This window comes from Pleurodeles waltl, chromosome 4_2 (assembly GCF_031143425.1).
Source record: "Pleurodeles waltl isolate 20211129_DDA chromosome 4_2, aPleWal1.hap1.20221129, whole genome shotgun sequence".
Taxonomy (NCBI): domain Eukaryota; kingdom Metazoa; phylum Chordata; class Amphibia; order Caudata; family Salamandridae; genus Pleurodeles; species Pleurodeles waltl.
Window position 1 is genome coordinate 605435043 of NC_090443.1, and position 27032 is coordinate 605462074.

Genomic DNA, 27032 nt, shown 5'->3' on the forward strand with positions numbered 1-27032 from the left:
CACAAACAGTATGTTTATCTCAAACAGCACTCAATAACTTCATAAGTATCGAAACATTCTTCATTATATATATATTCAGGGCGCAGTTGCTCTTTACCAGCAGGAAGTGGTGGACTGGATAAGCCAAAAACAGGTAACTTCAGAGGGCTGGAATAATAAAAAAAAAAAACATTAGTTGAACACTACGGGACAGTTCCCCAAATGGGCCCCAAAACACTATTTGAAAAATAAATAAAACAAAAAATGAGAAATGCAGACCAATTAACATTCTTCGTAGACCTATAGTTTATTGGGATTAATAGCCAATAAAGTATCAGAACCATGGTGTGACAGGACAATCATCAAAAAGATAGACAAGTGAAAAAAAAACTAGCTCGCATTTGTACATATATAGATTAGGCACTGGAAACATTGTGTGATGAATAAGTACACCGCCATGTGGAGGTTGCAACTCATACTAACCACCCAGTTTATAGGTAATAACACATAGCCTTAGTAAGCCAATATTCTAGGTGTGACAAGTAGTCTCCATTCCTTAGAATATCACAAGGTCAGATCTCCATGTAGTGTGTGAATCGTATGGGGGAGAAAATACACCTGGATATCAAATGCTACATGCAGGCCCCCAATACCAGAAAACTCATAAGGTCTTCTCGCCTTATAGTGCAATAGAAAAGAGACCAGAAAAGAGTTACATTGAAAAAGGCAATAAAAACGAGCATAACAACAATTACTTAACCTATAAAAGAGACGGACTTGTGCAAAACACCCATAGCTCTCCCATAGGGAATGTTTTAGCATAATATGCACTAGAACAGCTCTATGACTGTCTCTGTTGCACAGCCCACACTAGGTTCCTCATGAATAAAAACATCTCAGCTGTGCTGGCAAGCTCAGTGGATAGTCCCTAAAGGCTGGTTTTAGGGACATACAGCACTATGATGTTCACCTTACACAAACTAAGAAAGAGGACTATAACTATTCCCTGCCCTAGTATCCAGGAGTTCACAGTTTCATATGTGAGAGACATCAAAACGTATCTCATGCTCTCTCAGGAAGTCACAGCATAATACGGTGTTTTACTACCTACTCCTAGTTTCAGATTCCCTAATTAGCGATAATTTTTACTCATGAGACAGCTGGAGATATTAAGTAATCCTGAGTCCTAGAGGTAATATCTAAAGGTCCGTACAATATACAGAAATACTGCTAGGGGGACAAAAACCCAAGGGAACACAGAATGGACTCTACTTTTCGGGCCCCGGTGTACACTGCACCGACTGGGGGAGATAAAGATGGTACGGTCTCTGTGGCATGGAATGCTTATCGTGACAGAAAAAGACTAAAATGGCCATCCAAAATACCCATAAAGATGGGGAATGCACTGTATACGCTCACCCTGGTGAGCCGGTGAAGATGTCCACTCGCTGTAAGGAGCCATTGTATAAACTGCATGAGATGACGTATCTAACAAGGAAGAAAAAATGACAAATACTCTTGCTTATATAGCACTATACAAATGCCGGGGTTGCTTAGACATAAAACATTGACAGCTGACTAAGAACCCCCAGCCGACATGTCCTGTGTACCTACAATGTTGATCGGAAATGGTTGCCATAATGGAGCAGTTTTAACATCTCCACGTGCCAGGAGAAAATTAAATAGTTTAAAAAAGCTGAAATGCCTCTTCTTATATGCCGAGACATGAGTCATGTGGTCCCATAAACAATAAGACAGACATCGTGTGCTCACAGAATTGCATACAATGAATCCCTGCACATCTGCAAAACCAATGGAAGAAGGGCGGCAGAAGAAAACAGAATTTTTCTCTGAGAAGATAGATCTTACTCTGTACAGCCCCACAAAATGAGACCAAGGGCCTGATTTAGATCTTGGCGGAGGGGAATACTCCATCACAAACGGGACGGATATTCCCTCTGTCGTATTACGATATTTATATATCCTATGGAGATCGTAATACGGCGGACGGGATATCTGTCACTTTTAGAGTATTCGATACATCGAGATCTAAATCAGGCCCCTAGTTATTTAAGAGCATTTCTCTCCACCCCAGCTATTGTTACAGCTTTCTTTGCAAGATGTATAGTTGAACTTTTGGAAGGCTATGCAGATAGTGTGCAAGTTCAGTCATGCTGATTACTAGTTCAGCAGTCATTTATAAAATATTATCCTACAGGATCATTGATGGAAAGTGTTACACCTTTTAAGTATCAAAGGGAATCCCTAAAGGATTTGTCATGATACCTGAAGTTTCTAAGAACAGGAGATAGGATATGTGGTCACTCATTAAGTCAGCAAAGGGAAAGGTTCAATCCATGTTCTTAGGAAAATACATTTTACATAGACATCAGTGACAGTTTAAAACAGGCTCCCTCCTATACAGTCTTTGCAGCCGGTATGCTTGAACAATATGTTAAATATGTGTTTCTGGTGAATTAGATTTAATGAGCTCTGGTGCCGATGTAGTTGTATTTGGTTTAGTTGAGTTGACAAAAGATTTGTGGTTGCTTTCTTTAAACTGAAATCTGCAAATCATTCAATTTTTAACTTTTGTTGTTAAACATCAAAAATGTGTTATTCTTCGAATTTTACTAATTGTTTCATTGTATGGACTGCTGTATGAATAAATAGCTTTTTCTTGCTTCATTTTCGAATAGGATTGCCTCATTTCTCAGCTGGTATTTTTCGCTCTTGGGGAAGAGACACTTTTATAGCGCTGAGAGGCCTGATGCTCATCACAGGACGTCATATCGAGGCCAGGTAGAAAATATTATGAATGTGTAAATAAAAGGTGTTCTGTTATTATTTAGTGGCCACTGAAAAATGGAATGATGTTAGCACACTAAATATTTAAATTGAACAGTTTTTTGGAATACTTTTTTATTTTTTTGCATGTTCGACATCTACAACACCACAACTGTGCTGGAAAAACAATGTTCTGTAACTATAAGTTTTAATTGGCATAAGCAAGAGCTGTGTATTGAGACCATTACCCTTGTTCCAGCCCCCCACTTCCATTCAGTGAAGTAGAAGTGGGATCTACCCTGCCACAACCAATCATCAAATGAATTGTCCATTGCCATAAGCCTTCAGTAGTACCATTGATGTCAGAAGTGGTATAATTTGCCCATTAGAAATGCTTCATGGTATGTCCCCTAAATATCACTGCTGTTTGAAGCCCAGTTTCCCAGATTGTCTTCAAGTTCTGTTGAGCCCCGTCTAGTGCATCCTAATGTACAGCCCATCCGTGCCTGCTCTGTGATTGACAGTGTCTTCTCCCTCTTCATCATTCTCGTTCTGCTCTGACCCCGTGTCCCCCTCTGTGTGCTCCCAGCTCTCAAGTACCTTAGCCCTCAGTTCTGCTATGGGACATCTCCTGAGTCCATGAGCAACCTCCCGCCGCAGGACGCTCTCCTCTTCCCCGGTCCACCAGGTGACATCTCTAGTCCAGACCTCCGCCAACAGTCTCGCCCCAGACTTCCAGATTTGCGTGATTCTACACCTAGCTAAGGCGAGGGCAAGGTCTAAAAATCTAGTACCAGTATTGTGCATCCTGGGTCTGGAAAACCCTTTATGGAAACATATTTCTAGGGTGCAGGGGAGGGTGCGCCCCAGAGTCTTATGAAGGAAGGGCAGCACCTTGTTCCAGGAGACCTGTAGAGTCGGTCACTTCCACATCATGTGGCCAACGTCTGCATCTGGTAAGCTGCATCAGGGGCTTTCTCTAGGCTTTTTGCCATATATCACTTGCAGTCTGTGTGAGGTGTGTCATGTGCAAAATGTTAAATTACATGTACTTGAGTCTCGTGTTTCAGGAGATTCTATGCGGGTAGGCGGGTCCAATCCAAGTTCCTAATGCTTACCTCTTGGCCCAACGTGCCTTCCCATCTGGCCCTGATTGATGCCTGTGGTCTCTATCCCATCTCTAGTAAGAATTGATAGAGCCATGTCACCTGACGACGTGCCGAGCCTAGTGTGAGCAGGAGTTGAAGTACTGCATGTTGTGAAGGTTCCTCTCTGCCCCGTCACATAGATTCACATCTGTCCTCACCAGTGCCTCATATTGCAAGAATTGGCCATATTGTAGAGCATACTGTTCTGTCAAGTCATCCAGTGATAGAAAGGTGCCCAGTAAAAAACAGTCTCCCACCGTCACCACTCCAGCTTCCATCCAACTACACAGCTGAGCTGGGGCAAAGCAGCTGACCGGGGTACCATGAGGCCACCCTACAAATGGCAGAGCCGTGGGGGGGAGTTGTGCCTTCTGCGTCCTGTCGTTACTACAGCACCAGCTGTACAAAGCCACTTGCAGCAAGACATGTGCTTGATTAAGTCAGTGTGCAATAGTCTAGCCAGCAGTTGTTCCTGGTTCTGCGCTAAACCAAGAAGGTCTATTGTGCCTCTGTGGGTGCCATCAAGCCACTTAGCCACACACTGCAGTTGCGCCGCCATGTAATATAATTGAAAGTCTGGGATGCCGAGGCCACCGCTTGCAGGAGGGAGTCTCAGCACTATCAGTGACACTCTGTTGCGGTTACCATCCCATATTAGTTCACGAAGGAGGGTCATCCAACTTCCAGAACCACGCCACAGGGATTCTAATTGGGAGGTTTGTGAAAAAATATAGCATTTTTGGCAGCAACTCCATTTTGGAGATTGGATCGGAGGGGACGTAGTGCTCGCCTCAGGTTACCCTTCCGCAGATCGTTCATCATGTGTCACATGACTTGTGTGCCCAGATATTTAAAAGTCGCAGGTGAACAGATAAGGCCTGTGGGGAGATCAAGCAGTCTGGGGGCTCCTTGGACACATGGAAACAGGCATGTCTTGGTCCGGTTGACCTTTAAGCCGGAGAGATCTCTAAAGGTCTTCAATCAGTGCATCACCCCTTGGGTCCACAAACCATTTGCCAGATACAGGAGGAGGTCACAGTGGGCACCCCTGCAGTGTTTCTCTAAAAACTCCGTAGACAGTGGAGATGACATTCCCAGTCTTGAACCGTGCAGTCGGTCCAGCATATACGAGAGAGACCAATTGTATCCATTCTTCCCCCATTTCCATCTGGCGCATTACCTTCATTTGGTTGTCCCATCTTAATGAGTTGAAGGCGTTTTTGAGTTCTTTATGACATGAGCATCATGTCTGGTGAGACCTGGACCCCTGGTTGTTAGAGTATATGATAGAGCCTCATGAGGTTGAGAGAGGTGTCACGATGTAGTATGAAGCCATTCTGGTCTTCGTGGACTAAGGTCTGCATGTGAGGGAGAAATCTGCTCGCTAATAGTTTACTCAGTATTTTGAAATCTGTGTTGAGCATGGAGAGGGTGTGGTATACCTTGACAGGGGAAGGGGGGGAAGTGGTCGTGGTCTTGGGGAGGGAAATGACCGTCGTGCTCTGCATTGTGTCCGGGAGGTAGTCATCTTCAGTGACTCAGAGTAGAGGGTCGCCAGTCGTGGGGCCAGGAGGCCCACATAGCTTTTATAGAACTCCAGTGGGAGCCCATCTGGCCCAGGGTTTTATCTGTGGCCATGTTGTCAATAGCTTGACAAATCTCCTGAGCCATCACAGGACCCCTAATGTTACGTGATGCCTCGTATGTCCGTGTCTGGGGTAGAGACAGTACAGAAATTCATCTTGTGTGCATCTGGGAGAGTCTCTGGGCTGCTGTATAATGTTGTGTAATAATTGTGAAACTCATCATTGATTTGTCCCGTGGAATTAATGTGGGCACCCGTAGCCATCGTATGGTGTGTGATTGGGGTGCCACACAATTTTGAACGGATAAAGCCAAGCCCCAGTAGCCATCCTGACTTGCCTTTTGTGTCCTGAGTTTTGGCTGTGTAGATTTTGTAGTCATGACATCTCAATCTTTCAAGTATGGTGTTGCAGGGCACTTTTTTATCTAGGAGGAGCCTAGGGGTATTAGAGTCTATTCCCAGTATATTATCTAGTGGGTAATATGTGGCATCCAGTGTGTGTAATTCTGCCCTAAGTTTCATACTGAAAACCACTGTTTGCCCTATGCAGTGACCCCGGACCACCACCTTAAAGGCCTCCTTCTCTGTAAATGTGGATGACCTTGTGCCCTGATTTACAGTGAAATACTCTATGATGGCTGTGTGCAGCGTTTCCTTGTAACAGGGATCTTCTAGCACCACTTGCTGCAAATGGGGACCCGGCTCTAACCCATATCGATGCACCTTGTGGGTAGGCAGAATGAGCAGTGGCATATAATTGACCTTGCACCTAAGCTGAAGTCTCTCTACTTCAACTCCCGTAAGATGGGTCTCCTATAGCATAGCAACCTGGACACCCCTGCAAATCAAATACCTGTGTATATTGTGTCTATTGTTCACAGATCCCTTCCCCCCGAACATTCCAGGTCCTACAGATCTACCCTGTTGATCCAGCTGTCACAGTGGTATGTCGGTAATATGTAACATCCAGGCACTCCACAGAGAAAAACAACAACATACTTCCCAACAGTAAAACTCCCCATACCAAGGGCTGCACTGCAATGGCCGGCTGCCCAAACTTACAGTAATCAACAGTTGGAATCATAGTTGATGCTTCACTAGACTCCTGGAAGGGATCAAGTGGGAGGGTGCGATAAGTATGGCACAAAGGACAGGAGTCCCCTCCAGCCCTTAAACCACAGGTTCGCTGAGGGGGTGTCTGTAGGAAGTATGCTCTGTATATACTATTTCAAAGTAAGAAATAGTGTGCACAGAGTCCAAGGGTTCCCCTTAGAGGTAAGATAGTGGCAAAAGCAGATAATTCCAATGCTCTATTTTGTGGTAGTGTGGTCGAGCAGTAGGCTTATCAGAGGGTCGTGTTAAGCATTTGTTGTACACACACAGGCAATAAATGAGGAACACACCCTCAAAGACTTACTCCAGGCCAATAGGTTTATATATTGAAAACTATATTTTCTTAGTTTATTTTAAGAACCACAGGTTCAAGATTTACAGTTAGTACTTTAAATGTAAGGTACTTCACTTAGATACTTTAGGAACGTTGAATGAAAGCAATATCACATACAGTCGTTGTAAAAATGGCAAAAAGCTATTTTCAAAGTGGACACTGTGCAAAAATCAACAGTTCCCGGAGGAGGTAAGTAAAGGTTAGTTTTGAAGGTAAGTAAAACACTTACAAGTCTCAAGTTTGGGGCATAGGCAGCCCACCGTTGGGGGTTCAAGGCAACCCCAAAGTTACCACACCAGCAGCTCAGGGCCGGTCAGGTGCAGAGGTCAAAGAGGTGCCCAAAACACATAGGCGCCTATGGGGAACAGGGGTGCTCCGGTTCCAGTCTGCCAGCAGGTAAGTACTTGCGTCCTCGGGGGCAGACCAGAGGGGTTTTGTAGAGCACCGCGGGGGACACGAGAAGGCACCCAAAGTACACCCTCAGCGACACAGGGGCGGCCGGGTGCAGTGAGCAAAGCAGGCGTCGGGTTTTAGGTTGAAAACAATAGAGAGACCCGGGGGTCACTCTAGCGTTGCAGGCTCGGGGGTGATTCTCGGGACAGCCACCACCTGGGCTAGGCAGAGGGTCTCCTGGGGGTCGCTCTTGCACTGAAGTTCAGTTCCTTCAGGTCCTGGGGGCTGCTGGTGCCGTGTTCGTTCCAGGCGTCGGGTCCCTTGTTACAGGCAGTCGCAGTCAGGGGGCGCCTCTGGATTCTCTCTGCAGGCGTCATTGTGGGGGCTCATGGGGGTCGTCTCTGGTTACTCACGGGCTCGCAGTCGCCGGGGAGTCCTCCCTGTGGTGTTTGTTCTCTGGATCTCGAGCCGGGGGCGTCGGGTGCAGAGTGTGAAGTCTCGCGCTTCCGACAGGAAACGTGCAGTCTTTGAAAGTTGCTTCATTTTTGAACAGGTCCGCTGTTCACAGGAGTTTCTTGGTCTGTAGTCCAGGGCAGTCCTCTGAGGCTTCAGAGGTTGCTGGTCCCTGTCGGGTGCATCGCTGAAGCAGGTTTTCGAAGTTGGAGACAGGCCGGTAGGGCTGGGGCCAAATCAGTAGTCGTCTTCCTCCTTCTCTGCAGGCTTGTAGGTCAGCAGTCCTTCTTTCTTCAGGTTGTAGGAATCTGATTTCCTGGGTTCTTGGGTGCCCCTAAATACTAAATGTAGGGGTGTGTTTAGGTCTGGGAGGGCAGTACCAAATGGCTACTGTCCTTGAAGGTGTCTACACCCTCGTTGTGCCTCCTCCCTGAAGGGAGGGGGGCACATCCCTAATCCTATTGGGGGAATCCTCCAAAACCAAGATGGAGGATTTCTAAAGGCAGGGGTCACCTCAGCTCAGGGCACCTTAGGGGCTGTCATGACTGGTGGGTGACTCCTCCTTGTTTTTCTCATTATCTCCCCTGGACTTGCCGCCAAAAGTGGGGGCTGTGTCCAGGGGGCGGGCATCTCCACTAGCTGGAGTGCCCTGGGACATTGTAACACGAAGTTTGAGCCTTTAAGGCTCACTGCTAGGTGTTACAGTTCCTGCAGGGGGGAGGTGTTAAGCATCTCCACCCAGTGCAGGCTTTGTTTTTGGCCTCAGAGAGCACAAAGGCTCTCACCCCAGGGGGTCAGAAACTTGTCTCTCAGCAGCAGGCTGGCACAGACCAGTCAGTCCTGCACTGAAGGATTGGGTAAAATACAGGGGACATCTCTAAGATGCCCTCTGTGTGCATTTTTTAATAAATCCAACACTGGCATCAGTGTGGGTTTATTATTCTGAGAAGTTTGATACCAAACTTCCCAGTATTCAGTGTAGCCATTATGGAGCTGTGGAGTTCGTTTTTGACAAACTCCCAGACCATATACTTAATATGGCCACACTGTACTTACAATGTCTAAGAATAGACTTAGACACTGTAGGGGCATATTGCTCCTGCAGCTATGCCCTCACCTGTGGTATAGTGCACCCTGCCTTAGGGCTATAAGGCCTGCTAGAGGGGTGATTTACCTATGCCACAGGCAGTATTTTGTGGGCATGGCATCCTGAGGGAGATGCCATGTCGACTTTGCCTTTTTCTTCCCACCAACACACACAATCTGCAATAGCAGTGTGCATGTGTTAGGTGAGGGGTCCCATAGGGTGGCACAACATATGCTGCAGCCCTTAGGGACCTTCCCTGGTCACAGGGCCCTTGGTACCACTGGTACTTTTTACAAGGGACTTATCTGTGTGCCAGGGGTGTGCCAATTGTGGAACCAATGGTACATTTTAGGTAAATGAACACTGGTGCTGGGGCCTGGTTAGCAGGGTCCCAGCACACTTCTCAGTCAAGTCAGCATCAATATCAGGCAAAAAGTGGGGGGTAACTGCAACAGGGAGCCATTTTCATACAGTGTCCATCTCCATCATTTTGCACTTTGGGGGGACCCTCCCCACTCAGACCATGGTCCAGACACCCTCAGTTACTGTGCAAAAGATCTTGCAACGTTGTGTGCTGTCCTCTTGATGTTGGGCGGCACCAGTGACTGAAATTCTATTCATTTTTAGCATTCCAGCTGCACCTGTGCCCCATACAGGTCCTCAAGAGGTCAGCCCAACAGGAGGGTCGATAAAGTGTTAGGCGAACTCATCAGCCACCTGCGGCGTCACCACTAGCAAGTCACTTTCAGCCCGGACTGAGACTTCTGAACCAGTGTCTGTGGAGTTTTTGTTTGATGTGTGCTCTAATGCCGACCCTGAACCAGATCATGTTGCTAGTTCAGTCGCTGCCTGCAAGGCCTCCTCTCGCTTCCGTTTCACCTCCTCCCGCTCCCATTTCACCTCCTCCCCAGTTGGTCTCTGTGGAAGACTCTTGTTCCTGGCTCTGTGGGGCCGTTTCCTCGGTCTAAGTTTATTTTGTTCCCCTTTGCATCTTGAATCCGCTGGAAGTGATCCCGATTTATAACTGTCAAACCAGCTCCACACCGTCTGTCGGTCTTCACAGAAGTGAGTTTTCACATCTAGCATGACCTTCAGTTTGGATGGGAATGTTAGGGAGTACTGAAGCCCCTCCTCCCCAAGCCCTTTCTTCACTTCTACATAAGAGGCTCTCTTGGACTGCACCGCAGCCGTATAATTGGGGAACAGTGATACTTTTCTGTTGTCAACAGCGTAAAGGCCATTTGTTCTCTCTTTTTGAAGTAGTGTGTCTCTGTCACAGAAATGGAGTAGCCTGGCCATCATCAGCCATGGTGGCCGGCCAGGGGCCCGTTGGCCTAGCAGGCACTCTTTGGACAGTGTCAATGGCAAAGAAGGGTGTCAGCCGGTCCAGGGCAATATCTGTCTTCATCCAGTGTTCAAGGTAAGTTACCATGTTGTTCCCTTCTGTACCTTTTCAGAGGCCCACTATGCGGAGGCTATTCCGCCGATTGCAGCCTTCAACATCTTCAGTCTAGTGCTCCAGCATGCGCACCCTGTCCGTTAAGGCCTCAACTTGATGGGCAAGGTCCAGTTATGTCGGGTGTGGCTCCTCAAGCCCTAACTCAGTGACTTTCACCTTCTGCCAATTTGTGATGCTCCGCTCGTAACAGTCCCAACTTCACCTTAACCTCCCTAATGTCTTGTTGGAGTGCCTTTTTCATGTCTAATAGCGACCAGGATATTATCAAATTGAGCCTGCATCGGAGGGGCCATTCTCTCAAGATCTATTAGTTCGCTCCCTGCGGTTGGTGCAGCTTCTGTCACCTCCGCCTGGGTTCCAGGTTGCTTGGTTTGGGATTTCCCCATGTTTATCTCGTGTTGCTCTTGCGGGGCAGTGGCGAAGGTAGTCTCACCAATAAGATGCAAGAGGGAAATTAGGCCAGTATATCGTCCAGAGAAAATAAAAAGGTTCAGTAAGGCTGACACCTGGAGTGAGGTTATTGCGTTACTTTGGTTGATGTCACCAGTCTTCACAGTGCAGAAAAGTCACCACATTGCAGTGCCTGCGCTCAGGCCAGAGGTTTCAGTTAAGTAGACCACTGGGTTTGACTGTCCGCAATCTTTCCAAAGCTGCCAGCTCCCCTACCCAGTCTGCTTCTCCGGCCCGACTGTCTGTCAATGTGTGTCATTAAAGGGCATTCCAAAGCTGGACATGGGAGGAAGTCAATCAGCATCTAGCCCCTCTCTATTTAATCAGCCAGGACCCCTAGCAACTGTAGCTACTTGCGCCAGGTTTCCAAATGTCCGAGGCAACAATCACAGAATCAAGCTAGTCCTCCCCTGTGCTGTGCAGGGGCAGCAGCACAACACTCCAGGGGGCACAAATGTTCACCCACTTCCTAGGGGTCAAGCGCTGTTGAGTCCTCTGGTGACCCCAGTTTAAAGCCGCTATCTCCCCCTTTCATCCCAAGAGCGCGGGGATGACATGTAAGTTCCTGCCAGCTGGGCTAAGTTGGGCGCCAGCAGTCTCCAGGCCTAATTGCCTACACTCCAGTAATGTGCCCCGCAGTCAGCAGCTGAGCCAAGGGACCCTGCAGACAGGCAGTAGTTTAAGGCCCACCGGTTGATCCCTACCTCCTCAGGTCACCAAATGAGGCCATCAGCTTCTAGGAGACACAACATGGAGGCCGGGCCATTCCAAAGTCTTGGGTGCAAGCCAGCTGGCATCCTCCGATAGGCACAGTAGTTGCGGCTTTCTGGGTTCCACCTGCTTTGCCCAGGAAGTCGGACAGCAGGACATCTGACTAGCCCCAACACTGGCACCAACCTCACAGGCACCTGCTCCGTTGCTTGTGTCCGGCCCAACTACTGCCATCATGCAGGCCCGGTTTATTTAGCCTCACCCCCTCCATCTCCGGCAATCGTCTCCGCTCGGGTCCCCAAGCAATCCATAGCTACGGTAATGCTTGCTCAGTCGTATCGGGGTCGATGGGCCCCCTCTGTCAATGGTAGCCAGGATTATAGTTTAGTTTAGAGCGCAAATGTGCGACTATGAATCCGCCATCTTGCTGGGCTAGCCACGCCCCCTCCCTTAAATTTCATGTGTAGCAAAGAAGTACCACAAGCCTACAGCATAATGCAGTGGGCCTTGAACTGACTACCCCCAATGCATGACATGACCTTCACCAATATAATGTGCAATTCAACTTTTTGAAGAAATGAAATGGTGACATTTGTTTAATCAATCGGTTTTTGAGTCCATATTCTTTACATTTGCTCTGACAAAGTTTCCCCCATACCTCTACCACCCTAAGTGATATTCCATTTGGAAGTATTGACCTCCTCGTTCCTTCTGTTAACCAGATCCAGCTACCCTGATGGTTAGTCTTGGCCCATAACAGCCTTTTGATCATCACTGCTGCCCTCCGACATGAATGCACCAGGTAGTGCTCATCCTTTGTCCATGACTCTTTTCTGCTCTGCTTCCTGTGTCAACTCCTTTGTGTTTTTCAATGTCCGTTTTTCTTCATCACTTATTGAGCCAAAGCACCATCTCCCATCTCTCCATCCTCCATTTTGGTTGATTTCCATGATGCTGTGCCCTCCTCCATTTGTCCTCCGGATGACTTTTAATTTCTCTCTGTGAAATAGCATGCATTTTTAGAGAGAGTGCCCACAAGGATGCGACCTGACTTGTTCTTGTTGATGTTTCATTTCACTTTGCAGAAACTACACTCTCTCAAACATCTTTCTCATGTTTGCCTTGAATAGTTTGTGAGTTAGTCACGTCAAACCCGATTGTTGTGTGTATTGGTGTACTACGCTGTTTTGAGAATGCTTGCTCATTTTCCCTTTCCCCATTGTTGCTTGTTAAGCATTGGGTCCTGCCATACCAGATCTGGTAGATTTGGCCCTCCAGATCTTCCAGCTGCGCTAAGTCACAGCCCACGTCATTTGTCCCTTCTGGTGATCTTGTTTCCATGCGTTCCCCTTTGTGCTTTGCCACTTCTTGCACGTCATGGGCCAGCATTTCCTCGGCCTGCACCTGCACAGTTTCATCCAATTCTTAGATCATATGCATGTACATTTTGCATGTCGCTGGTTGAGGTTCTCTGTCAGCCCTGCAGTGTCTGTTCACAAAGGAGCCTAGAGTGCCTATTTTGGCCACATCCCATGCCCTCTCCCCACCACTGTACCACTGTAAAGGGCATTCTGTCAGAGGAGAATGGAAGAAAGGGACGTGGGGCTGCAGTCCATTCTCCCATTGAGACTGGAGTTCTTCCCAAAGGGCTGTCTCCCATTGCATTGTCTCTGCTTTTACTTTCCATATGGGCCTTGCGCTGTTCTCCCTCCCTGGTGTGAGTGTTGGCTGTGTCAGACTCACCACAACCATCTCTAAGACCGTCTAAACCAGCTTGCTTTCACAACTCCTTTCTTAGACCTGTCATCGTAGATTCACCACTGGCAGTGCTCGGCAAGCCTCTTTTCTTTGCTCCGTTGCAGGTGTGGATGTTGAGAGGGATTTACACCCCATGCCCATCTCACTGGACTTATTTTACTCCTTGCTGTTCTGCTACAAGCCTCAGGCCCCTCTTCCCCAACCACCTGTCTTTCTCAGCCTCAAGGGGAAGAGGGCTCCCCTTCCCTCAGTCTTTCAATCTGTCAATCCCATCGCCACTCTTTATTTACCCAGGATCCATTGCACCTGCTACTTGGCATCATATAACAAGTAGTAATGCTTGATTATAAAGCTTGTTGATTAGTCTTCTGCAGAATATTGATAGTAGGCCGCGAGAACCTCGGCATGACCATCAGTTCTGTCATCTTGTCAGGCCAAGCCCCCTCAACTATATAGATGTTTTAGACATTATTGTGAAACTGTAATATCAAAATAATGTATTTTTTGTCCCAACTTGTAGCACGTTTAGTGGCAGATGGTAACTGCTCTTTCAGTGCCATGGGAAAAAGCCCATCAGTTGGAGACTGAAACAGTATGGTAATGAACACCTATAGAAAATATATTAACAAAGAGAAATATCATTGTTGACTCTGGATAAGAAGGCAGTTCCTCATAATACTTTTCCTCCACCAGAGGCACTTGGCATTGCTTTTATCAGCCACAAAACCAATAAAAATTAGAAGCTTAGAGAGTTACGCCTGGAGGGACTCTCCATTGCTGTCTTATTAACTGTAGGATAAATGTGTAATTTAGTAGAGATCCAACAAAACTCTGTAAGCACTTTCAATCTCTTGCAAACATCCTGTCAACACCAGATCGCACTGTAATTGTCTGTAATTTAGTTAAGGTATGGTAGGAGATAGCTCTGGAAGTGCTCTAAACTGGATTAGTACAATCCTCAGTGGCTGTATCTATAGGAGGTATGCTTGGAATTTTCCGAATATTGCAGTATCCCTTAAGGATCTCCTTAAAACCTTAGGGTTTATGCAATGCCACTGTTATTCTGGATGCTTCTGGGTCCCTCCTGCACACTTTTAGACCTTTTGGTTTCTCCTGGTGTGCTCTCTTCCTTCTTTAACTGATGCCTTTCATCCTCAGTTTAACCCTCATTTGAGGCCAGGCTACATCTCATTACCTTTGTGTAGGAGGCTGGACTGGCTTGTAGTGAGTACCAAGGGGTACTTGCACCTTGCACCAGGCCCAGTTATCCCTTATTAGTGTATAGGGTGTCTAGCAGCTTAGGCTGATAGATAATGGTAGCTTAGCAGAGCAGCTTAGGCTGAACTAGGAGACGTGTGAAGCTACTACAGTACCACCTAGTGTCATATGCACAATATCATAAGAAAACACAATACACAGTTATACTAAAAATAAAGGTACTTTATTTTTATGACAATATGCCAAAGTATCTTAGAGTGTACCCTCAGTGAGAGGATAGGAAATATACACAAGATATATATACACAATAGCAAAAATATGCAGTATAGTCTTAGAAAACAGTGCAAACAATATATAGTTACAATAGGATGCAATGGGGAAACATAGGGATAGGGGCAACACAAACCATATACTCCAAAAGTGGAATGCGAACCACGAATGGACCCCAAACCTATGTGACCTTGTAGAGGGTCGCTGGGACTATTAGAAAATAGGGAGAGTTAGAAAAATAACCCTCCCCAAGACCCTGAAAAGTGAGTGCAAAGTGCACTAAAGTTCCCCTAAGGACAAAGAAGTCGTGTTAGAGGAATAATGCAGGAAAGACACAAACCAACAATGCAACAACTGTGGATTTCCAATCTAGGGTACCTGTGGAACAAGGGGACCAAGTCCAAAAGTCACAAGCAAGTCGGAGATGGGCAAATGCCCAGGAAATGCCAGCTGCGGGTGCAAAGAAGCTTCTACTGGACAGAAGAAGCTGAGGTTTCTGCAGGAACGAAAAGGGCTAGAGACTTCCCCTTTGGGGGACGGATCCCTCTAGCCGTGGAGAGTCGTGCAGAAGTGTTTTCCCGCCGAAAGAACGCCAACAAGCCTTGCTAGCTGCAAATCGTGCGGTTAGCGTTTTTGGACGCTGCTGAGGCCCAGGAGGGACCAGGAGGTCGCAAATTGGACCAGCAGAGAGAGGAGACGTCGAGCAAGACAAGGAGCCCTCTCTGAAGCAGGTAGCACCCGGAGAAGTGCCAGAAACAGGCACTACGAGGATGCGTGAAACGGTGCTCACCCGAAGTCGCACAAAGGAGTCCCACGTTGCCGGAGACCAACTTAGAACGTCGTGCAATGCAGGTTAGAGTGCCGTGGACCCAGGCTTGGCTGTGCACAAAGGATTTCCGCCGGAAGTGCACAGGGGCCGGAGTAGCTGCAAAAGTCGCGGTTCCCAGCAATGCAGCCCAGCGAGGTGAGGCAAGGACTTACCTCCACCAAACTTGGACTGAAGAGTCACTGGACTGTGGGGGTCACTTGGACAGAGTCGCTGGAGTCGAGGGACCTCGCTCGTCGTGCTGAGAGGAGACCCAAGGGACCGGTAATGCAGCTTTTTGGTGCCTGCGGTTGCAGGGGGAAGATTCCGTCGACCCACGGGAGATTTCTTCGGAGCTTCTGGTGCAGAGAGGAGGCAGACTACCCCCACAGCATGCACAAGCAGGAAAACAGTCGAGAAGGCGGCAGGATCAGCGTTACAGAGTTGCAGTAGTCGTCTTTGCTACTATGTTGCAGGTTTGCAGGCTTCCAGCGCGGTCAGCAGTCGATTCCTTGGCAGAAGGTGAAGAGAGAGATGCAGAGGAACTCGGATGAGCTCTTGCATTCGTTATCTAAAGTTTCCCCAGAGACAGAGACCCTAAATAGCCAGAAAAGAGGGTTTGGCTACCTAGGAGAGAGGATAGGCTAGCAACACCTGAAGGAGCCTATCACAAGGAGTCTCTGACGTCACCTGGTGGCACTGGCCACTCAGAGCAGTCCAGTGTGCCAGCAGCACCTCTGTTTCCAAGATGGCAGAGGTCTGGAGCACACTGGAGGAGCTCTGGACACCTCCCAGGGGAGGTGCAGGTCAGGGGAGTGGTCACTCCCCTTTCCTTTGTCCAGTTTTGCGCCAGAGCAGGGCTAAGGGGTCCCCTGAACCGGTGTAGACTGGCTTATGCAGAATTGGGCACATCTGTGCCCAACAAAGCATTTCCAGAGGCTGGGGGAGGCTACTCCTCCCCTGCCTTCACACCATTTTCCAAAGAGTCACACCCTCTCTCAGAGGAAGTTCTTTGTTCTGCCATCCTGGGCCAGGCCTGGCTGGACCCCAGGAGGGCAGATGCCTGTCTGAGGGGTTGGCAGCAGCAGCAGCTGCAGTGAAACCCCAGGAAGGGCAGTTTGGCAGTACCAGGGTCTGTGCTACAGACCACTGGGATCATGGGATTGTGCCAACTATGCCAGGATGGCATAGAGGGGGCAATTCCATGATCATAGACATGTTACATGGCCATATTCGGAGTTACCATTGTGAAGCTACATATAGGTAGTGACCTATATGTAGTGCACGCGTGTAATGGTGTCCCCGCACTCACAAAGTTCAGGGAATTGGCTCTGAACAATGTGGGGGCACCTTGGCTAGTGCCAGGGTGCCCTCACACTAAGTAACTTTGCACCTAACCTTTACCAGGTAAAGGTTAGGCATATAGGTGACTTATAAGTTACTTAAGTGCAGTGTAAAATGGCTGTGAAATAACGTGGACATTATTTCACTCAGGCTGCAGTGGCAGGCCTGTGTAAGAATTGTCAGAGCTCCCTATGGGTGGCAAAAGAAATGCTGCAGCCCATAGGGATCTCCTGGAACCCCAATACCCTGGGTACCTCAGTACCATATACTAGGGAATTATAAGGGTGTTCCAGTAAGCCAATGTAAATTGGTAAAAATGGTCACTAGCCTGTTAGTGACAATTTGGAAAGAAATGAGAGAGCATAACCACTGAGGTTCTGATTAGCAGAGCCTCAGTGAGACAGTCACTACACAGGTAACACATTCAGGCACACTTATGAGCACTGGGGCCCTGGGTTACCAGGGTCCCAGTGACACATACAACTAAAACAACATATATACAGTGAAAAATGGGGGTAACATGCCAGGCAAGATGGTACTTTCCTACACAACCCCCCCCCCAAACGAAGGACAATAAGACTAGCCATGACCTGATGAGTCTTCATTGTCTAAGTGGAAATATCTGGAGAGTCCATCTGCATTGGAGTGGCTACTCCCAGGTCTATGTTCCACTGTATAGTCCATTCCCTGTAGGGATATGGACCACCTTAACAATTTAGGATTTTCACCTTTCATTTGTTTTAGCCAAAGTAGAGGTTTGTGGTCTGTCTGAACAATGAAGTGAGTGCCAAACAGGTATGGCCTCAACTTCTTCAGAGCCCAGACCACAGCAAAGGCCTCCCTCTCAATGGCAGACCAACGCTTTTCTCTAGGGGTCAACCTCCTACTAATAAAAGCAACAGGTTGATCCTGGCCCTCAGAATTAAGTTGTGATAGGACTGCCCCTACTCCTAATTCAGATGCATCAGTTTGGACATAGAATTTTTTAGAGTAACAAGGGCTTTTCAGGACAGGTGCAGAGCACATGGCCTGCTTCAGCTCCTCAAAAGCTTTCTGACAGTTTGCTGTCCATAATACCTTTTTAGGCATTTTCTTGGATGTGAGGTCATTAAGAGGGGCTGCAATGGAGCCATAGTTCTTAATGAACCTCCTGTAATACCCAGTGAGGCCTAGGAAGGCTCTCACCTGAGTCTGAGTGGTAGGGGGAACCCAATCAATAATTGTTTGGATTTTCCCCTGAAGTGGTGCAATCTGTTCCCCACCAACAAGGTGTCCCAGATAAACCACCTTACCCTGCCCTATCTGGCACTTTGAAGCCTTGATAGTGAGGCCTGCCTTTTGCAGGGCCTCCAAAACTTTCCATAGGTGGACCAGGTGATCATCCCAGCTGGAGCTAAAGACAGCTATATCGTCCAAATATGCTGCACTGAAAGCTTCCAGCCCTTGCAGGACTGTGTTCACCAACCTCTGAAAAGTGGCAGGTGCATTTTTCAAACCAAAAGGCATTACAGTAAACTGGTAATGTCCTCCAATGGTAGAAAATGCAGTCTTAGGTTTAGCATCTTCTGACAATTTGATCTGCCATTACCCTGCAGTCAAGTCAAAAGTGCTTAGATACTTGGCAGATGCCAGTGTATCTATGAGCTCATCTGCCCTGGGTATAGGGTGAGCATCAGTTTTGGTTACCAAGTTGAGACCTCTATAGTCTACACAAAACCGCATTTCCTTCTTTCCATCTTTTGAATGGGGTTTTGGTACCAGTACCACAGGAGAAGCCCATGGACTGTCAGAGTGCTCAACCACTCCCAGTTCTAACATTTTCTGGACCTCTTGCTTTATGCAGTCCCTGACATGGTCAGGCTGCCTATAGATCTTACTTTTGACAGGTAAACTGTCTCCAGTATCTATAGTGTGCTCACACCAAGAAGTGGTACCTGGCACAGTAGAGAAGAGTTCAGAGAATTGATCTAGGAGATTTATGCAATTGTCTTTCTGCTCAGCAGTAAGACAATCAGCCAAAACTACACCTTCCACAAGAGCATCTTGTTCTGTGGAAGAGAAGAGATCAGGTAGAGGATCACTTTCTTCTTCCTGTCCCTCATCAGTTGCCATGAGCAGGGTGAGATCAGCCCTGTCATAGTAGGGTTTCAGGCGGTTGACATGGAGCACCCTAAGGGGACTCCTGGCAGTGCCTAAGTCAACTAAATAGGTGACTTCTCCCTTCTTTTCAACAATTGTGTGGGGTCCACTCCATTTATCTTGGAGTGCTCTTGGGGCCACAGGCTCCAAGACCCACACTTTCTGCCCTGGTTGGTACTGAACCAAAACAGCCTTCTGATCATGCCATTGCTTCTGGAGCTCTTGGCTGGCCTGAAGGTTTTTACTGGCCTTTTTCATGTACTCAGCCATCCTTGATCTGAGGCCAAGTACATAATCCACAATATCCTGCTTAGGAGCTTTTAAAGCTTGTTCCCAACCCTCCTTTACAAGTGTGAGTGGACCCCTAACAGGGTGTCCAAAAAGAAGTTCAAAGGGGCTGAAGCCCACTCCTTTCTGGGGTACCTCCCTGTAGGCAAAAAGGAGGCATGGTAGAAGGATATCCCATCTCCTGCGGAGTTTTTCAGGGAGACCCATAATCATGCCTTTGAGAGTTTTATTAAATCTCTCCACCAGTCCATTTGTTTGTGGATGATAGGGTGTTGTGAACTTGTACGTTACACCACACTCCTTCCACATGGCCTTTAAGTATGCAGACATGAAATTGCTTCCCCTGTCTGATACCACTTCCTTTGGGAAGCCCACCCTGGAAAATATTCCCTGGAGGGCCTTTGCCACTGCAGGTGCTGTAGTGGTCCTTAAAGGAATAGCTTCAGGATATCTTGTGGCATGGTCCACTACCACCAAGATAAATCTATTGCCTGAAGCAGTAGGAGGGTCAAGAGGGCCAACTATGTCAACCCCTACCCTTTCAAAGGGAACCCCAACCACAGGCAGTGGAATAAGGGGTGCCTTTGGGGTGCCACCTGTCTTGCCACTGGCTTGACAGGTTTCACAGGACTTACAAAATTCCTTTGTGTCCTCAGACATCCTAGGCCAATGAAACAATGGAACCAATCTGTCCCAAGTTTTCATTTGACCCAGGTGTCCAGCTAGGGGAATGTCATGTGCCAGGGTTAGGAGGAACTTTCTGTACTCCTGAGGAATCACTAATCTCCTGGCAGCTCCAGGTTTAGGATCCCTATGCTCAGTGTACAAGAGGTTGTCCTCCCAGTAAACTCTGTGAGAGTCACTGACATCCCCATTAGCCTGTTTGACAGCTTGCTGTCTCAGACCCTCTAATGTGGGACAGGTTTGCTGTGCCACACTCAGCTCCTCTCTGGCAGGCCCCCCTTCACCCAAAAGCTCAGCAGTGTCTGCTTCCAGCTCCTCTGGTGTAGGTTCTGCACAGGGAGGGAATTCTTCTTCCTCAGAAGTAGAATACACTGTAGAGGGAGGGATAGTAGGAAGTGGTTTGCTTCTACTAGCCCTAGCTTTAGGGAGCACTTGGTCCATTGTTCCAGGATCCAAGCTTCCCTGTCCTTTTTGCTTTTTGGCCTGAGCCCTTGTCACAGCAAAAATATGCCCTGGGATGCCCAGCATTGCTGCATGGGCCTCCAACTCCACATCTGACCAAGCTGATGTCTCCAAATCATTCCCTAATAGACAGTCTACAGGTAAATCTGAAGCTACCACAACTTTCTTTGGACCAGTAACCCCCCCCCAGTTGAGATTTACAACAGCCATGGGGTGGCTAAGTGTGTTGTTGTGAGCATCGGTTACTTGGTACTGGTGACCAAGTAGGTGTTGTTCAGGGTGGACCAGTTTCTCTATGACCATCGTCACACTGGCACAAGTGTCCCTGTAGGCCTGAACCTCAACAGGGACAGCTGCTTGTACTTATCCATATTAAGGGGACAAGCAACTAAGGTGGCTAAATCAATAGCCCCCTCAGAGACTAACACAGCCTCTGTGGCCTCCCTAATAAGGCCAACCCCAACTAATTTACCAATAGTGAGCCCAGCTACTCCCTTGGATTGGCTATTAGTAGGTTTGCTCCCACCACCACTGCTATTAGTAGGGACACTAGGTGTAGCAGTAGGGGTTGTAGTGGTAGGAGGCTTGGTGCCTTTCTTTGGACAACTGGGATCTGTTGTCCAATGGCCTTTTATTTTACATAAATAGCACCATGGTTTCTTTTCCTTGTTCTGATTAGAAGAGGATTTGGGCCCACCACCGCCACCAGAGTGTTTTTGTGGGCCTGATGAAGACTCATTTTTAGATTTGTCCCCACCCTTGTCTGAAGACTTACCATCCTTCTTCTTGTTGCCATCTTTGTCACCCCCTGTATGAACTTTTCTGTTCACCCTTGTTCTGACCCATTTGTCTGCCTTCTTTCCCAATTCTTGGGGAGAGGTCAGATCAGAGTCCACCAAGTACTGGTGCAACAAATCAGACACACAATTATTAAGAATATGCTCTCTCAGGATCAAGTTATACAGGCTGTCATAATCAGTAACTTTACTGCCATGTAACCACCCCTCCAAGGCCTTCACTGAATGGTCAATGAAATCAACCCAGTCTTGTGAAGACTCCTTTTTGGTCTCTCTGAACTTTATCCTGTACTGTTCAGTGGTTAAGCCATAACCATCCAGGAGTGCATTCTTAAGAACTTGGAAATTATTAGCATCATTTTCTTTCACAGTAAGGAGCCTATCCCTACCTTTTCCACTAAATGATAGCCATAGGATAGCAGCCCACTGCCTTTGAGGGACATCCTGTACAACACAGGCCCTCTCAAGTGCAGCAAACCACTTGTTAATGTCATCCCCCTCCTTATAAGGGGGAACTATCTTGTGCAGATTCCTGGAATCATGCTCTTTTGCAGGATGACTATGGGGAATACTGCTGCTGCCACCATGGGTTTCTAAACCCAGTTTCTGTCTCTCCTTCTCTACTTCTAAAGTCTGTCTATCCAAATCCAGCTGTTGCTTCTTGAGCTTCAGTCTGGTTTGTTCCACTCTCAATCTATTGAGCTCCCTTTCTAACAATCTGTCATCAGGGTGGGTGGGAGGGACATGCCTTGAAACAGAAGTATGGTGAGAATGGACAGAAGGAGACCTGTCCCTTACAGAAGCCACCCTAACAGCTTGGCTAACAGAAACATCACTACCAGTATGGTGAGAATAAATGCTTTTGCTATGATGTGAGACAACACTATTTATATGGTGTGGCTCATCATCATTACCAACTATGCTAGGCTGTCTAGTAATGGGCAGGCTAGGAAGTTTATTTCCTGAATCTTTTCCTGGGGGAGTCCCTGGATCAGATTGAGAACCATTAGCTACTTTTTCAACAGATGGGGCACTTATGGCCTTATCCTGTACTCTAAGCATGTTAATTAACAGTTCTAAGGAAGGATTCTTCCCTACACTCAAACCTCTCTCTATGCAGAGACTCCTTGCTCCTTTCCAGCTAAGGTGATCATATGCAAGTTTGGACAGATCAACATTTTGGCCTGTGCCAGACATTTTTAGAGAGAGTTAAAGTGATAGTAAAAGATAAAAAGTTTGTCAGAGCTTTTCGAAAGACAGAGAAAAAACTTTTTTAACTTTTTAGAACTTTTTAGAAAGTTAGAAGTACTTTTCAGCACTTAGAAAAGAGTGAAAAGAGGAAATGCAAAACTTTTTGGCTATGTGTATATACACTGACCTTGTTTTGTATATTTTTCTCTTATGAAAAGTACAATGACAAGAGTGGTAAGTAGTCTCAAAGCACTTATCCCACCGCTGCACAACCAATGTAGGAGGCTGGACTGGCTTGTAGTGAGTACCAAGGGGTACTTGCACCTTGCACCAGGCCCAGTTATCCCTTATTAGTGTATAGGGTGTCTAGCAGCTTAGGCTGATAGATAATGGTAGCTTGCAGAGCAGCTTAGGCTGAACTAGGAGACGTGTGAAGCTACTACAGTACCACCTAGTGTCATATGCACAATATCATAAGAAAACACAATACACAGTTATACTAAAAATAAAGGTACTTTATTTTTATGACAATATGCCAAAGTATCTTAGAGTGTACCCTCAGTGAGAGGATAGGAAATATACACAAGATATATATACACAATAGCAAAAATATGCAGTATAGTCTTAGAAAACAGTGCAAACAATATATAGTTACAATAGGATGCAATGGGGAAACATAGGGATAGGGGCAACACAAACCATATACTCCAAAAGTGGAATGCGAACCACGAATGGACCCCAAACCTATGTGACCTTGTAGAGGGTCGCTGGGACTATTAGAAAATAGTGAGAGTTAGAAAAATAACCCTCCCCAAGACCCTGAAAAGTGAGTGCAAAGTGCACTAAAGTTCCCCTAAGGACAAAGAAGTCGTGTTAGAGGAATAATGCAGGAAAGACACAAACCAACAATGCAACAACTGTGGATTTCCAATCTAGGGTACCTGTGGAACAAGGGGACCAAGTCCAAAAGTCACAAGCAAGTCGGAGATGGGCAAATGCCCAGGAAATGCCAGCTGCGGGTGCAAAGAAGCTTCTACTGGACAGAAGAAGCTGAGGTTTCTGCAGGAACGAAAAGGGCTAGAGACTTCCCCTTTAGTGGACGGATCCCTCTCGCCGTGGAGAGTCGTGCAGAAGTGTTTTCCCGCCGAAAGAACGCCAACAAGCCTTGCTAGCTGCAAATCGTGCGGTTAGCGTTTTTGGACGCTGCTGAGGCCCAGGAGGGACCAGGAGGTCGCAAATTGGACCAGCAGAGAGAGGGGACGTCGAGCAAGACAAGGAGCCCTCTCTGAAGCAGGTAGCACCCGGAGAAGTGCCAGAAACAGGCACTACGAGGATGCGTGAAACGGTGCTCAACCGAAGTCGCACAAAGGAGTCCCACGTCGCCGGAGACCAACTTAGAACGTCGTGCAATGCGGGTTAGAGTGCCGTGGACCCAGGCTTGGCTGTGCACAAAGGATTTCCGCCGGAAGTGCACAGGGGCCGGAGTAGCTGCAAAAGTCGCGGTTCCCAGCAATGCAGCCCAGCGAGGTGAGGCAAGGACTTACCTCCACCAAACTTGGACTGAAGAGTCACTGGACTGTGGGGGTCACTTGGACAGAGTCGCTGGAGTCGAGGGACCTCGCTCGTCGTGCTGAGAGGAGACCCAAGGGACCGGTAATGCAGCTTTTTGGTGCCTGCGGTTGCAGGGGGAAGATTCCGTCGACCCACGGGAGATTTCTTCGGAGCTTCTGGTGCAGAGAGGAGGCAGACTACCCCCACAGCATGCACAAGCAGGAAAACAGTTGAGAAGGCGGCAGGATCAGCGTTACAGAGTTGCAGTAGTCGTCTTTGCTACTATGTTGCAGGTTTGCAGGCTTCCAGCGCGGTCAGCAGTCGATTCCTTGGCAGAAGGTGAAGAGAGAGATGCAGAGGAACTCGGATGAGCTCTTGCATTCGTTATCTAAAGTTTCCCCAGAGACAGAGACCCTAAATAGCCAGAAAAGAGGGTTTGGCTACCTAGGAGAGAGGATGGGCTAGCAACACCTGAAGGAGCCTATCACAAGGAGTCTCTGACGTCACCTGGTGGCACTGGCCACTCAGAGCAGTCCAGTGTGCCAGCAGCACCTCTGTTTCCAAGATGGCAGAGGTCTGGAGCACACTGGAGGAGCTCTGGACACCTCCCAGGGGAGGTGCAGGTCAGGGGAGTGGTCACTCCCCTTTCCTTTGTCCAGTTTCGCGCCAGAGCAGGGCTAAGGGGTCCCCTGAACCGGTGTAGACTGGCTTATGCAGAATTGGGCACATCTGTGCCCAACAAAGCATTTCCAGAGGCTGGGGGAGGCTACTCCTCCCCTGCCTTCACACCATTTTCCAAAGAGTCACACCCTCTCTCAGAGGAAGTTCTTTGTTCTGCCATCCTGGGCCAGGCCTGGCTGGACCCCAGGAGGGCAGATGCCTGTCTGAGGGGTTGGCAGCAGCAGCAGCTGCAGTGAAACCCCAGGAAGGGCAGTTTGGCAGTACCAGGGTCTGTGCTACAGACCACTGGGATCATGGGATTGTGCCAACTATGCCAGGATGGCATAGAGGGGGCAATTCCATGATCCTAGACATGTTACATGGCCATATTCGGAGTTACCATTGTGAAGCTACATATAGGTAGTGACCTATATGTAGTGCACGCGTGTAATGGTGTCCCGCACTCACAAAGTTCAGGGAATTGGCTCTGAACAATGTGGGGGCACCTTGGCTAGTGCCAGGGTGCCCTCACACTAAGTAACTTTGCACCTAACCTTTACCAGGTAAAGGTTAGACATATAGGTGACTTATAAGTTACTTAAGTGCAGTGTAAAGTGGCTGTGAAATAACGTGGACGTTATTTCACTCAGGCTGCAGTGGCAGGCCTGTGTAAGAATTGTCAGAGCTCCCTATGGGTGGCAAAAGAAATGCTGCAGCCCATAGGGATCTCCTGGAACCCCAATACCCTGGGTACCTCAGTACCATATACTAGGGAATTATAAGGGTGTTCCAGTAAGCCAATGTAAATTGGTAAAAATGGTCACTAGCCTGTTAGTGACAATTTGAAAAGAAATGAGAGAGCATAACCACTGAGGTTCTGATTAGCAGAGCCTCAGTGAGACAGTTAGTCACTACACAGGTAACACATTCAGGCACACTTATGAGCACTGGGGCCCTGGGTTACCAGGGTCCCAGTGACACATACAACTAAAACAACATATATACAGTGAAAAATGGGGGTAACATGCCAGGCAAGATGGTACTTTCCTACACTTTGCCAAAGGCCCACTGGTATAGCCCAGATCTGTGCCTCCCAGCCTTGCTGCAGAGGTGCAGGTTCTGGTGTCTGCTCTGATTCTGTTGTTTGCCCTATAACCTACTTCGACCAGATTGCAAACTATGTTGCACTATGATATAACTAAAGCACAGTGTGTTGCATAGGGAGGATTGCCATAGTTTTCTCTTGCCTCGACCCCAGTACTGTCAGGGTTTAGAAATCATGGTTGGTTTGAACTTCAATGCGGTTCAGGGGCTAGAGCGGGTTCCCCACACTGAATATAATAACAACGTGGTTTATTTATCCCCACCTCATTACACTAATTTCTGCCTCTGCAGTGATCTCAGCAACGTGAGTGGTCTGGATGTTGAATTGAATATGACCTTCAGTCTCAGTACTGAAGAGACTACATAATTTACAGTGGTTTTAAAAAAAAAAGGTGTGTGGTTTTGCGTTTACAGTTCACATCTTGTAATGCGAGCTGTCAACTACTGAGCACTTACTGCTGTTTTATGATCTTCTTATGGCTGCTTTGTGCAAGCCATATTCAACACCTGTAAGCTGCCTGATTGCACAACACCTATGGTCTGCCCCATAGGAGCTGTTCTTTCTGAAACAACATCCAATTCAGGGGGTACAAGATCTGCCTTGCCTACTGACAAAGGCATTCCTTGCAGCCTGTCTAGCTTTCTGAGGCTCCAGAAGGAGATGTTTTAGCAGAGGCCTTGGCCACCAGCAGATGCACAAGCCCACTTCCTCACATGTGCCGCTGCCATTAATCTGCTTTATTTTTCCCTCCCAAAGGCATAAGGGACCTGTAGGAGCAGAATCTGATTTTGCCTATTGAACTGGCAATCAATAATTTTGGACAGTGAGTTCCTCAAACTGCTCAATTGTTTTGCTTTGTTCACTTTTTGTCCACCCACCCCACATTCCACCAGACATTAGTGGAGCTTGCCATTATCATAGCCAAACAAACCAGGCACTGCTTGCCTAGGGTGTGAATTACATTAGTGCCCAAGGTGGAGGGGGCGCACAGTGCTGCTCTTGGTAAGTTTTCACCTCCAAGATGGACAGGTATTTGAGGCCAATAATAGAACTCTGACTTCTGAACATCTTTCTCAGGAAGGACAAGTACAGAATGCTAATGTTGGTCAGGGCTTTGCAGCATTGGTTCCCAGAGACTCGATGATGTCCCTGGACTTGTATGAGACATACTTTTAAGTACTAATTTTACAGCCCCACAGGCATTTCCTTTAGTGTTTTGTAAGGTCAGAGCAGCTCTAGTTTGTCACCCTGCTCTTCAGCC

At 47.6% G+C, this 27032-nt stretch overlaps 1 protein-coding gene across 3 annotated transcripts in view; it reads left to right on the forward strand.

Moving 5' to 3' along the window:
* AGL (amylo-alpha-1, 6-glucosidase, 4-alpha-glucanotransferase) overlaps positions 1-27032 on the forward strand; it is a 419432-nt gene that overhangs the window by 278856 nt on the left and 113544 nt on the right. For all 3 annotated transcript variants that reach the window (XM_069232148.1, XM_069232150.1, XM_069232149.1), the window contains exon 25: positions 2679-2781. In XM_069232148.1, the coding sequence (XP_069088249.1) occupies positions 2679-2781 (103 nt within the window). The remainder of the gene's footprint in view (positions 1-2678; positions 2782-27032) is intronic.